We start from the raw sequence: 14,943 nt of genomic DNA on the forward strand, positions 1-14,943 counted from the left end.
CTTTATTGGGCAGGAGGGAACCCAAACTCCCTCTAACCTGTGCAAGTATTAATGCCCCGGAGACCTCATCCATCAGGACAAATGAGGAAGCTGGCAGGGTCCGACCTCACTATTCACTCAGTGTGCCATCGCCATCCCCTATGCCAGTGTCTTGGGGGGAGGGGCATGGAGAACAGAGAGCCATGAGCAAGCGGTGCCCTTCCCACAGTCCACATAGACAGGAGAAAGATGTGTTCTTCCTGCCTGCTGAAGCATGCGCGCGGGCATAAGACCGGCAAGGCAGCACAGTAGTGCCTGAAGACAGTGGGCTCCCTGCACTGCCCTTTTAAGTAAAGGAGCAAGGCATGTGGATATTCTGGTTGGCACCTGGACACCCAGAAACTGAAAAGGCTGCGGGGGCCCTGGGAATCTTAAAAAAAAAAAAAAAAAAAAAAAAAAAAAAAAAACTGTGCAAGACCAGGAAAGAAAAGCGGGTAAGGCGCTCAACATATATACATAGGTCTGGGAGAGAAGCGCCCCAAAAGGCCCAGCATGGGATAATTAGCATATTTAATTTTTCTTGCGGTGAGCCTTGTTGTGACCCCACCATGTCCGAAGATGCACCAAAAATAGCTAAGGGGTGATTGAAGGCTGCAGAAGTGCTGCAGTCCTCACCATGAGGTATTTTTAAATATTTAACCCAAGTCTCAGAGATCATACGCAAATGACCCCTGGAGAGGTCGTCATTGATTCTAAGCATTCAAAGATCTGGAGCTCCAAGGCTCTGGAGAGTGGAAACCCCTTGTGGTTGGGCCTATTGCTGCATAATGTGGTCTGCACTAAGTAAATATAAGACTCTGATACACAGGTGTATGGTTGTTCAGAATGAATATGCTTTACTGACAATACTGTTGAACAGTGCAATGCTTATAATGAATGCATTGGACACTGGTTAGTGTCCCTATTGGTTTTAATTGTGAATCAGGAATAGTATGCCAAATCTGGACTGACTTTTTTAGAGTCTTAGAAGTCCATGCCACAGAACAGGGAGGGCAGTGAGAAATCTGCTGTGAGGGTATCAACAGAAAGTGTATTACTGAAGGTAAGTACCTAGTTTATCTGATTTATACATCTAACTGTAGATTCCTCAACTTTTGAATGGATTCCTGAAAGAAATTGGGTTATTAATTGCCAAGGATGTAAGTCCTTTGCCAGTAATAAGTCCACAATTGTCTTATTATTTGGAATTGTGTACCTCATAGTAGCAGTTGATTGTTGCAGGCTAGCAAAGCAGAACTGTCCAGAGTCTACTCCTGCAGGATGGTGCAGGCTAGGAATCCCAATTCACTGGTACGCAACAACACTCAAATTATTGTCCAGTCAGCGCCTTTTCCTTATAAAAAGGAAAAGTAATTTTATCACTCACACACATGAAACTAAATACTATGTATTAAATTACAAATATGTACATCAGACTGATGGGAATACCTTTGGTGAAAGCCTCAAATCACATTTCACCTCTAGTGGTTCCCTGAACCCCATTTTCACAAATCCTCCCCACCCATACTATATACAGCATCGCAGTATAAGAGTGTCATTGACAAAGCCAGTAAGTCTGCCTTATGTCTAGTCTCACCACACCCTTACACCTAAAGTTATTGACCAGTCATTTTCTTAATGTAGTGACACTCTGACAAAGCCAGTAGGCCAGCCTGCTTCTAATGAGCAGACAATTTTGCAGACTGGGATCCGTAGGTAAACTAGGTAAACAGGCAGCACTTACTCCTTGACTAATATGTAACTACAAGGGAGGTGCCTCCTGTTCTTGATCAGGTGGCCACAAAAAAGATAAATAAAACAAGAGACAGGTGTAAGAGCCTTCAGACTCAGTGTGCACTGAACGTGTGCCGAATAATAGGCAGGGAGTCTTAAAGGTCCGAGGAAGAACACTGACCCATATCAGTCAAATCATGTTGGCAGGAATTAGTGGATAAATGAACCAATGTACCTTTTTGGATATCCACAAAACACTCTTAACCATAGCCAGGGAACCACAAAACAAAGGGCATTCTGAGGTTATACCCAGAGATATTTTTGAATTCATCTAGACCCCTTCTTTTGTCCAAAAACAATTTATGTAAGAACTTCCAAGCTTGTTGAGTCCGTCAGAGTGGCATTTACCTATCCTGGTGCTGATGGGTCGCCGATGATGAAGTATACCTCTATAAAGCATGGGTGAGGGGACCTTTCCAATACCTTTGGGATCGCTTCAGGACTAGCACAGGTAGACATTAATACACAATAGGATTCTTGGAGTAGTTCAGCATTTTCCATTTGAAAGCAGTGAAAGTATTTGTTAGGAAGAAGGCTGTGCATAAGTGATTTGGTCTTTTGGTGAATATATACTCTTCAGAAATGACCCTCCTTTTTACAAATGCAAGGAAGCTATATCCTCCCACATGTCCGAGGAGGTTCATGGCCCAGAAAAAAAATGATTGTTGCAAACATATAACTCTCACTGAGAAACATAATGAATGGCTATTGTATTTGTACTTTTGTGACAGGGAAAAAGAAGGCGGGAGAAAGGAAGAGGCAGCATGGAAATGGAGCAGAGGAAGTAGTGAATGAGAGAGTAAAACAACAAGAGATGCTAGAGAGTGAGCTACTTACATTTGTTGGCAAATGCACTATGTTGGATTTTGTGAGAAGGTAACAACACATCTAGCCAGAACAGCAATTGAGGTTATGGCACAGCACAGGTACTTTTATCTAGGCGCAGAAAAGAGCCCAGTGGTAGAACAGGCTAAGTCTGAACTCTCCTCATAACCGGGAACAGGGCATGCTGCTCGGCTGTGTTAAATGCTTGTGCTTCTATGCAGGACGTAAAAAACAAAAGTCCTTTCAACTCAACCCTTTCCCCATAATTGTCTGAAAATGTCAAAAGGCCACTGGTCTTTGGCACCGACCTTCCCATTTTTATTTTGGACGGTGCTTTCTGGCACCAACTGGGATGTGGCAAAGTCCTGTTTCAGTACTGTTCCAGCTCTGGAGACATCCAAGAGGCACAGGTATATAGGAAAATCTAACACAGTGGAGAAATCCGTCTGGTGCAGAAGCATGTTGTCTGCAGGGTCTATGTTCTAATCTTAGTGAGGTTTAATAGTAGTGGATTGTAATATAGAAGGCAGAGTGAGTGATGGGAGAGATGGCTAGAGAATACAGTGGCAAGGGAAGTAATGTAATTGGTTTCACTGAACACGTGTTGTTGGCATACTACTACTGTTATTAAATGTGTTGGATTCGCTTATCACCACAACAATCGCTGTTCAATGAAAAAGGCATGGGATGGCAAGACTATGACATTCCTAACACCATGTACTCTCTTATGGCAAAGCCTCTCTCACACAGGTAGCCAGTGGTAGTTTAACCAGGAGATGTTATGTAACAGTAGGGATGCCACCTAACCCACCTGCCCAACACAGAGCAGAAGCAGCCAGCACCTTAAAGAGCAAGCAAAGAACACTGCTTTCCACATACACTGCTGAACTGTGCCTGAGCCAGGGCCCCATCTGGGCTAGGCAAAGTCCCCACCAGAGACAGGCAAAGGCTTCATCCCACTCTACCTGATGCTGGTCCAAGCGCGAAAGTATGACCCCAGGTGTCAAACTCTTTACTGTTTAGTTACGGCACATCTGATGTAACACAAGAAACCAGCTTGAACCCATTCAAAAGGGAAACACATTTTGTACTCACCCTGGGTAAAGAGGAGGTTGCAATCTGGAGGACATTGGCCAAAAGAGACTTGGGATTCGGGAACTGGGACAATGCAGCAAGAGCGCTGGCATCATCCCCCATGTCAAGGGAAGACAACCTGGGAATTAAGATGAGAGAGCACATTAAACAGAGTGGACCATTGTGGCATAACACACTATATGATGCTGGCAGTTTTCTGTTCCAAGATGGTCTAAGTTCAGTACACTTGAATAGGTTGCTGATTAAGTAGGCTCTTTAAAAAGCCGCTGGCATCCAACCTGACATTTTATTGCCTACCTCAAGTGTAATGGTTACTAAGATACTGTTGACAGATGAAGAGAATTTGGAATATAGAACTCCAGGAATAGATGCAACCAGAATGTGTCAATTCCTGGAGTGGCAATTCTTTAGAAATTAGAAGAAAAAAAAAAAAAAACACTGAACCTTTCAAAAGCAGACCAATTTATCTACATGGTCGGCAACAGGCTCTGGACATTACAAAGGAGCTCAGTGTGTCGTATTATAACCATTTTATATTGTTCCAAAATCTACAAACAGAACCACAACATAATTGGTTGACTATATACACCCTAAGTAGTAACAGCAAATTTACAGCAATATAAAGACTTGACAAAAATAACTTTTATGGGCAGTGGGGATAGTATAATGTCTGCTGCAACACAAATTAAGATGTATGAATTATCCAATGTAAAACAATACAGTGATACCTTCACTCTGACAATATCTATTTTTTATTTGATGAATGAGTGAAACATCAGGACACAAAAGTATAAGAGCTAAGTACAATTGACCAGTATTCTGGAGTTCACTGCCATTTCGGATAACGGATACAAAGCTACAGAGGCAGAGATCCTGTAGGTTGGTTAGATAAGACTTCGAGGTATTTTAAGTATAAGATAGAACACAGGGAACCAATGAGATAATAGAAGAAGTCTAACTTGTTCTGAATAGCTTGCATATGATGCTAGGTAGTATTTCAGATAATCTTGGTATACAAAAAAAGGAAAAGTAGTTGGCTCCCTCCATCTGTTCTTCATAAACCAATCATACAAGGTGATGTGGAATTTAAAGAGACTGCTAGAATTAAACGCAATAAGACTTAAAATTTCAGAGTAATAACCCAATGAGGCTAAAATATAAAATGGAATTCCCAGAAGGAAAATGGGTTATACTTTAAGGTACATTCAAGTAGATTCATATAAATGTACTGGAGAATGTTTGTTGGGCTAAATCAGCAATGTCTGACTCAGGTGTACGTTAGGCTTGTCAGCTTGCCCTAGATCTTTAGAAGTATTGTTGTGGGACCTTAGGAGGTTGACAGTATTCAGGGGCGTAATATCTGTCTTTATGGAGGTGGTCCTCAACTACTAAACACTAACAGGTAAAAAAAACAATGCCTACCTTTATCAATTATATAGACTTACTTGGAAAATATCATCCTAGTTGGACACAGAGACAGTGAAGCTCGTTGGGGCAAAGAATCCAACTTGGAGTGAAACAACATTGCATTACAAAAAAAAAGCCCAAGTCACAAAAAAAAAAAAAAAAAAGAGTGCCTAGAATTTGTAAAATTACTACTTTCCAATTGGCTAGCAGAGGTAGCGTGCTGAAAATTAATTCAAGATCTATTGCAATATAATTCATTTAACTGGAGGTTTGCCTATCTATACAAGGTGCAAATGTTTATATTTCAAGGAAACCGGTTGCAAAAAGGGAATGAAGTATTTTTGTCATAGTTGGACACTTGCTCCTAGGCAAGACTGCTGGTTTAGGGATTACAGCACTTTTGTTTGTAGGCCACTACGCCAATCCTACATCAACTGTCAGCCAAACCCTCCCGGCTCACAAGCAGTATCTGACCAAAAACCCAACCAGTAAAAGGTGATTTCTGGCAGCCTTTACGCATGGACTCAAGAGTGCGACATCTAAGGGACGTCGTGGTTAAATGGAGAGTTACCGTTTCTCACATGAGTAGCTAAGCCTTAGTCACACCAAGGAAATGAAGAAGATGCAGTAAAGTTTTCAAAGGGTTTTATTAGCAAGACTGAAATCTACTGTAAAATGTATGATCTGCAATGATTAGGATAATGCAGAGTGCAAGAAGCATAATTGTGAAAATGATAGTCTTGAATACAAAGACATCTTGCAATAACATGAAATGTAAAAGATCTCTAAAACCCTAGCATCGGAGAACCTAATCTCTCACCTAAAGCGAACTAGATGTGATAAACTTAATCTGCTAGTACCAGGTCCATAAGAATTGTCCCCCTACCCTTGCTTCCTTGAAATTAGGTCTCTAGATCAGGCTCTGAGGGGACACAAAGGCTGGGTCTGCAACATGTAGCATAGATAGCGTTGATGGCACCTGGTAGGAATCCCTTTGATAACCATGTCTGCTTGAGATGTATTTATACAGACCTTGAAGGACCCTTGACGCAGGTTATGTTCCCAAACAATAGATAAGGAGGCATGTTTTGGGCAGCAATTATATAAACAATTCCCTCCAAAAGTACATTATTTTCACTTCACACGCAAGTGCGAAAGGGACATGATGTGAATACCTATGTATCCCACTTAACTTTGACGCTGATAGTGACGCCTTCCTTTACAGAGTGGCACTGACAACGTAAAATCAAAACATTTCACTAACTATAAACATAGCAGCCATTTTGAAAGAAATAATTAAATAAATAGGCTACAACAGAGCAAGCTAAATACGTTAAAAGTCACTAGATGATGAGGTAACAGGCCTGTAAGCCATAAGGCTAAGCTTACCTCCTGATTCCCATTAAAGCTAAAGAGGATCCACAACACTTTGTCCTGAATATTAAGCAAGAGTCAGCAAACTATCTACATCTGATACCAGACGTAAAAGTAATAACGGCACAGTGAGAACAATGTAGGTTGATATTAAGCCTTACAAATGTGTTTTTCAAGTGTAGTTTGTCTAAAAATAATATGGAAAGTATATATACAACCAACATAGTTACTATTTGTCTTTCTAGCACATGCTATCGTTTTTGAGAAGCTCTAATTGTTGTCTAAAAAACACCCCTGTTTCTTATTTTAGAGACGGTCTCTTCCAAGTTCCCCTTTTCCATCATTCTCCGATTTATCTAACGGTGTTCAGCAGTAGGTCATCTAAGCAGAACAGTCCCTTTGAATTTGGGTCACCTGGGAGGAAATCTAGTCAGTGAAAGGCTCTTGTGCAGTGCCATATGCACTCTCCACACTGGACATCCGTTGTAGGTGGGTGTAGGATGCTGGCCCTGTATATACTGTATCAAAATGAGATACAGTGTGCACAGAGTCCAGGGGTTTCCTAAGAGGCTTGACAGAGACAATAACAGATAATACTCATGCTCTATTTGTGGTAGTGTGGTCGAGCAGTTAGGCTTATCAGAGGGAAGTGTTAAGTATTTGTTGTACACACTCAAGCAATAAATGAGAACACACACTCAAAGACTTAACTCCAGGCCAATAAGTTTTTATATAGAAAAATATTATTTTTTAAATTTATTTTAGAACCACAAGGTTCAGAATTCAAGTAAGTACCTTAAATGTAAGGTACTTTGCATAGGTAAAGTTAGAACTTTGAACCAAAACAGTAATGTACACAGTTTTTCATAAAATGTGGACAGAGCAAAATTCAACAGTTCCCGGGAGAGGTAAGTACAGTTTGGTTAATACAGCAAGTAAAGCACTTACAAGTTCAGTCTCCGGAGCATAGGTAGCCCACCTTTGGGGGTTCAAGTCAACCCCAAACACCCAGCACCAGCAACATTGGGCCGGTCAGGTGCAGAGGTCAAAGAGGAGCCAAAATAACATGGGCACCTATGGAGAAAGGGGGTGCTCCGGACCCGGTTTGTTAGCAGGTAAGTATCCGCGTCCTCGGGGGGGGCAGACCAGGGGGGTTTAATAGCGCACTGGGGGGCCCCAAGTAGGCACACAAAACACACTCTCAGCTGCACAGGGGTGGCCGGGTGCAGTGGGCAAACAGGGCGTCGGGTTTGCAATACGATTCAATGGAGGGACCCGGGGTCACTCAGACGTTGAAGGCATGGCACAGGGGGGCTTTTCGGGCCAGCCACCGACTGGGCAAGGGTGAGGGCCCCCTGCTGCACCGGTGGTCAGTTTCTCATGGGCCTGGGGGCTGCGGCTGCAGTGCTTCTCCAGGCGTCGGATTTCTTCGTCCCGGGCAGTTGCAGTCAGAGGGGGTCCTCGGGATTCCCTCAGCAGAAATCGTCGTGGGGGCGCAGTGAGGTCAGCCCAGGGTGGACACGTTGTCAGATTTGCCAGGGGATCCTCTCTGGATCGTTGGTTTCCCTAGACACAGGCCAGGGGCGTCGAGTGCAGAGTGGTGGGGGACTCACGCTTCTGGAGTGAGGCGAGAGTCCCTTTAAAGATGGTTTCTTCTTTCTTTGGTTGGACAGGTCCGCTGTCCACGGGAGTTCTTGATCCTTTGTAGTTGCAGGGCAGTCCCCTGAGTTGGCAGAGGTCGCTGGGCCCGCAGGATGCATCACTGGTGCAGGTTCTCTGAAGTTGGAGACAGGCCAGTAGGGCTGGGGCCAAAGCAGTTGTCATCTGCCATCTTCTCTGCTGGGTTTTCCTCTAGGCAGGCGTTCTTCTTTGTAGGTCGTCATGGAATCTGATGATATGGGTTCAGGGTCGCCCCTAAATACTAAATTTAGGAGTGTGTTAGGGTCAGGAGGCAGTAGAAAATGGCTACTGTCCCGGAGGGTGGCTTTACCCTCCTTGCGTCCACTCCCTCTGGGTAGAGGGGCACATCCCTATGCCTATTGGTCCTAATCCTTCAAAACAAGATGGAGTATTTCTCAAGGAAGGAGTCACTTCAGCTCTGGACACCTTAAGGGTGGTCCTGGCTGAGGGGGTGACTCCTCCTTGTTTTTCTCATTATCCTTCTGGACTTGCAGCCAAAAGTGGGGGCTCGTCCAGGGGGCCTGCATCTCCACTAGCTGGAGTGCCCTGGGGCATTGTACCACGAAGCCTCCTGAGCCTTTGAGGCTCACCGCTAGGTGTTACAGTTCCTGCAGGGGGAGGTGTGAAGCACCACCACCCAGTGCAGGCTTTGTTTCTGGCCCCAGAGAGCACAAATGCTCTCACCTCAGGCACTCGTCTCTCAGTAGCAGCCTGGCACAGACCGGTCAGTCCTGCACTGAAGGGTTGGGTAAAATACAGGTGACATCTGTAAGTTGCCCTCATTGTGCATTTTGTAATAAATCCAACACTGGGATCAGTGTGGGTTTATTATTCTGAGAAGTTTGATACCAACTGCAGTATTCAGTGCAGCCATTAAGGAACTGTGGAGTTCGTTTTGACAAACTCCCAGACCATACACTTAATATGGCAACACTGTACTTACAATGTCTAAGAATGAGCATAGACACTGTAGGGGCATATTGCCCATGCAGCTATGCCCTCGCCTATGGTATAGTGCACCCTGCCTTAGGCTTTAAGGCCTGCTAGAGGGGTGACTTACCTATGCCACAGGCAGTGTTTTGTGTGCATGGCACCCTGAGGGGGATGCCATGTCGACTTTGCCTTTTTCTCCCCCACCAACCCACACAATCTGCAATGGCAGTGTGCATGTGTTAGGTGAGGTGTCCCTTAGGGTGCACAACACATGCTGCAGCCCTCAGGACCTTCCCGTCACAGGATCCTTGGTACAACTGGTAGCTTTTACAAGGGACTTATCTGTGTGCCAGGGGTGTGCCAATTGTGGAAACAATGGTACATTTTTAGTGAAAGAACAATGGTGCTGGGGCCTGGTTAGCAGGGACCCAGCATACTCTCAGTCAAGTCAGCATTAATATCAGGCAAAAAGTGTGTGTGTGTGTGTGTGTGGGGGGGGGGGGGGGGGGGGGGGTTTATGTGTAGAAAGTATCAATAAAAATATTTTAACAAGAAAACACACCCCTCCGTCAAACTTTCTGTAAACGTTCGCTCTCATGAGAGAAGCCAGGATAACACTGCAGTACCTGATAAGTTGATTATCGTCAAGTATTATCCTCTGGAAAAACACTGATAGGGTTTTACAAGTGCCAAGTTTCTTCAGAGCAGCCATGTGGCAGTGCTCCTGTGGCGCTCTGCAGAATGAAAGCACAAGAAGTGTAGTGTGACAGAATGCTAGGTGCACATCTCACTATATTGAATATTGAAAATGGAAAAGGCTACAGTAGCCATACATTTAATGCTTGAAAATGTAACTTTCTACCTTCCAAAAGCTGCGAAGGATGCCAACTGCTAATGCTTTGACCCTCACTACCTATTCTGCTGCAAGGATTTTGAGAATTAGCCATGGGAACCTCGGGGCTATCATGCACAATTATTTAAATACGGTACCATAACTCAAGAGTGTGGCTAGAAACATGTTTGCAGAAGAAAAAGTCGAGCCTCGAGTTTCCCCACAAGTTAGTGCACTAGTCACCAACACAGTGGTGAAGCCCAGGCAGTATTAGGGCACTCATTTTTATCTAGGATTGGCAAACAATACCCTATCACAATTTAATTACAGGACAAGACTGGTCTCTGTCGAATAAATACTCTCATCTCAGAAGACATACATATGCAGCAACACTGCCTGTGTGTGGTGGCTAGGATTCATTTATAATTATTAACACAAACAATTGTAGTGAATTTCAGTGGCAAAATGAAGGTACAAAGCTCTCTCACCATCTGAGATCCAGTACCTGACATACTCTACTTAAATGAAGACTAGCCACTGAAGGTGGGAAAATGCTTTACATTTCTAGCCCCAAATATTTGGAACCATTGCCCAATTGGTCTGAGGAAGGAAAGCCACCCAAATGCATTCAGTGAGATCCTAAAATAATCTATTTAGCTAGTCCATATAAATGCAAGGGTAGCTTATCCCCTCACCTTCAGATCGATATGAACTGTAAGTGATGCAACCTTGAGATGGTTGCCTTCATTAGCCTATGCAAATTAAAAAACAGAACTTATTGTGTGACCCGAAGAAACAGGCCCCATCTCCCCAATGCAAATCAATAAAACAAAATAATTTTTTGTAGGGATCAAGATGAGCTCTGTCAGCACATGACCACACGGCTGACTACTGACCTTCACAAAGTTTGCTATTTATGTCATACAAATGTGTCTTAACTGAGACACCATGCAACTTTTCAAAAACAAACAATGAAAATATTTGGAATACCTTGCAATGTGGGAAGAATTCAAGTTATTCTGTTGAGCGTGGGATAGGTAATCTGAAACATCCATGGCACCACCCTCAATTTCCTCGAGTTCTTGCAGTTCCTCCTCCTCCTCTGGTTGCGCCACCAGTGACTGCCCACCATGGTCCTGCTGAGTAACTCCCACTGGTTTCAGGTACTGTCTGACATTGTTGCCCTGTGAAAAGTCTTGTCCCTGGGCCTGCCAAGTTTTGGGAGAGGAGCGGCTGAACTTATTGGACAGCTCTCGGTACGTAGCAGTGTCGAAGAGCTCATTTCCTGGGCCCAAAAACCCCCAGCTCTGAAAGAGAATAGTAGAGCAATTCATGTGTTTGTTTTTAGTAACTTTGCTCCATTTTTGTGGGCAGAGGCAGTATAACAAAAATAACTTGCTATGTGTTTACTGAAAGGTTTGCACACTGCTGCACTTCAAAGTTCCAGATCATCCAAGTACTATAAGCTAAAGAGATTCTGTTTCTGGAGGTAATAAAGAGAAATTAATAGTGTCCTTTTTCGTATTATTTGCCCTTTGATGTTATGCTAAAGGCCTTTGTACTACTTGGATTCCCTAAAATACTGCTCATAGAGACTACATTTTACTTTACTGCATTACCAGTCATTTTTTAATTGTCTTACCTGATGAAGATGAGATTTCAACTGTGAGCTCCTACTACTGTTGCTAAACAGTAACATTCTGCACCCTTGCTGTGGTATTTGAAACTAAAGAACAAAAATGTAGTGCTTTAACGCTGAAAATGCTTTGCTATACATTTCATGCCTGTTTTCAGGTAGCTCAGTCCTTGCGTCTACTAGGCTCTGTCAATCAGGAAAGGTACCTTAAAAAGAGTAAGTTGTCCAATTGGTAGACAATTAAATAAGCCGACTCAAGATGAAGTGTGCCCCGGAGATGAAAGTTCACTGGCATCACTTATGACTGGCAAGCACACATACAAGTATCCTAAAATACACTCTTGCAAGAGGGGAAGGGTTTTAGGGCTATACACATCTGGCAAATTGAAACCAATCACAGAGCTACATGTTTCTGTTTGATAACAAGGAAAATAAGGCTAGTTCCAGAGCAAGAACTTCATGTGGTTTCCTTGATAATAAAAAATGAGCACTTGAAAAATGGTATTAGTACAATCTGGAGAAAAAAAAAACTAAGTTGAGTGCGACAAGACAAAATAATTCTCAGAGGCCATGTTGAATTAAGCTTGCCAGGAAAGATTTTTTCAATGATGGTTTATATTTTAAGACTATATATAATGTCATCACGGTCTTGAATGGCCTAATGAAGCATCTAGACACCCAAGGAAGGTAGGCATTATGACTAGTGGGAATATATTAAAATATTACATAAGAAATATTCCAAGATAGCCAAGTTCTGCTAACAAGCACTTGAATATACAAACATTTTAAGTTTAACCCTACTTGTGCATGTGTCAGGCAATGGCCGACGCCGACACACCCGCCCGCCCTCCCTCCCTCCCTCCCTGGTGCGGGCCACAACCACTGGAGGAGATTTATTTATTTTTTGTTACATTTAGAACTCCTCGTGAGACATGGAAGAGCTTCCGCGAGGCGCAGTGACGTCCTAGTCCTTTTCCCCACCGGATTAGGAAGCACAAGGTAAGGCCACTTTTCTACTCTGGTGGGGAAAAAGGGCCTGAAAAGGACTGCCCAGCTTTCAGGGAGGCCTCGTTCGAAAGGGAAAAGTCTCCCCTTTCAAACAAGGCCTTCCTGAAAGGGTTCCTGGCCGTGGATAGCAGTTGCACCGCGATCCACAGCCAGGAAAACCCACTAGACGCCAGAGATTCACTCTGGAGAGTCCCCCTTCTTAAAAATGAGCCAACCCCTGAGGGCAATTAAAAAATAAAAATAAAAAAAATTTAAGTTACTTTACCCCATGGAGGCGAGATTGTTCCCTCTCTCCTTCCCCCAAAGCTTACAAATTTATTGAAAAAAAAAAAAAAAAAAAAAAAGGGAAATTGAAGGGGCGGGAGGGTCATCCGTGAGCAGGGCTAACCCCCTTTTTTTAGTTTTTTTATAGATGGGTGCTTTCCTTGGGGGCCACGATCACCCCACACCTCTAACCCCGGGAAACCACACATCTATTAAAAAAAGAAAAAGATATCTATCTATCTACATGGAGAGAGAAAGAGAGACACATTTCTATTATCAAGATCACTTTTGCCAATGCATGTGTGGTTTCCCTGGTGGGATACGATCGGCCCCCAGGGAATCCACGCACACATATAAAAGTGATCGCTCTACATATACATAAGGAGGGAGACTCTCTACATACACACACATATATATATATATATATATATATATATATATATATATATATTCATTTCCCAACGGTTGTCTCACAGTGCGCTTTGACCTCTGACGCCGGCAAAGGCATAGACCATATCTCTTTAACATGTACTCATCACCAGAATAACGTAGAACTCAAGGGATTCTTTCCTCACCAATTTTATTAATTCTCAGAGCAACGCACATACTCCAACCAATGCGTTTCAACCCTAGCTTTTAGGCAGCAATAAAAGTGTCAAGATAACTCTTGTGATTATGTTCCTATTTAGAGAAAGAGAATGGACTTTGTCTAGTGGCAGTTTTGATTGCCATAGAGTAGCGCAGAAGGGTTACATGCCTGCTGCGAAGAACAAATCTGTCTTTTATGTGAATAGCTGATTGGATAAGTAAAGCTAGCCGTTACCTGCACTTTAAAACAAATTAAATGTATGTATAAGGGGCTATGGAGAGATGAAGGGCACTTTTTCTGGGTGGCAGTGAGGGAATCCAAGGGAGGAGGTCATGGGAGTGGAAGCAGCAAAAATTATCGGACTTGGCGCCACCGGCGCTAAAGGCTGTGATGATGGGTATGTGGCAAGGTGAAGTAAAGGTGTGTCTTTTTTCAGTGTCTTCAGAGAACCTGCTGATTGAGGGAAAAACATTTACCATTGCACACATCACAAACACATTACACATACACACCCACCCACCAGCAATTTTGTGACCATATCTGCGTTCTACATAGGCTAGTGTTTTAAAGGAACAGTTAAGCCAGTAGCAGAGACGGCGTCTCATTGGATGAGTGCTGCTCAAGCCATAACTCGGGTTATGGAGGACAGTTCAGAGGCAGGATCAGAGTCTGAGACAGCATCCGAGGAAGAGGACAATGGAACAGACTCTGGCAGTGATTTTTCAGTCATAAGAGTCCTGTCTGACGACTCTTCTTCCAGTGATTCTGAGGGAGACGATGAGGACAGCCATGCTGTCCCTTCGCAAGCACAGTTTGTGCAGCAGGACAACAGCAGATTAGCCCAACCCAGACAGCAGGTATGTGCAGCGGCAAGCCCCAATTTAGGTCAGCCCCAAATTCCATGTTTTAAGGGTGACGCTGGATGTAAAGTAGATACCGCCAACTTTTTGTCAATTGACTATGTCCATCTCTTTTTGGATGTTGACTTCCTTCAGCAAATTGTGAAGTAAACAAATTTGTGTGCCGAACAATTTCTGAGGGAGCATGGGGGCACTCTAAGGTCCCATTCTAGGGCACGCCAGTGGACTCTCACTTCTCTGGCGGATTTGAAGATATTTTTGGGGCTTACACTCAAAATGGGGTTAGTGCAGAAATCCACCTTGTAGTCCCTATCTCACGGTTTGGGTAATACCCACCTTCGAACAGGGCCACAACAGGGAAGGGCCCAGATCGTATTGTGGAGACATCAAAATTCATCCTGGTTTTGTGAGGTAGGTTTAACGACATAATCCATGGTATCATATGAAATGCACAGATCAAACCATATCATATGCATCGGAATTCCACACAACAAGAGAGAGAACTAGATCTTGCCTCTTTACAACACAAGTTCCCAGGTCATTGGAGGGGGGCTGAAAAAAAAAACTGGACTGCCAGGTACCAAACATTTTAAATTCAATACAGCTTTGGAGTGGAGTGGTCATTACG

At 43.5% G+C, this 14,943-nt stretch overlaps 1 protein-coding gene across 2 annotated transcripts in view; it reads right to left on the reverse strand.

Moving 5' to 3' along the window:
* The window catches only part of DHX30 (DExH-box helicase 30), a 501,635-nt gene that overhangs the window by 431,818 nt on the left and 54,874 nt on the right, over nucleotides 1–14,943 (reverse strand). The window contains exons 4-5 of one of the 2 annotated variants that reach the window (XM_069210866.1): nucleotides 10,949–11,265; nucleotides 3,733–3,850 (exon numbers count right to left, since the gene is read on the reverse strand). In XM_069210866.1, the coding sequence (XP_069066967.1) occupies nucleotides 3,733–3,850; nucleotides 10,949–11,265 (435 nt within the window). The remainder of the gene's footprint in view (nucleotides 1–3,732; nucleotides 3,851–10,948; nucleotides 11,266–14,943) is intronic. The other variant, XM_069210867.1, reaches the window with a different exon arrangement.

The sequence above is a fragment of the Pleurodeles waltl genome, chromosome 10, assembly GCF_031143425.1.
Source record: "Pleurodeles waltl isolate 20211129_DDA chromosome 10, aPleWal1.hap1.20221129, whole genome shotgun sequence".
Lineage (NCBI taxonomy): Eukaryota > Metazoa > Chordata > Amphibia > Caudata > Salamandridae > Pleurodeles > Pleurodeles waltl.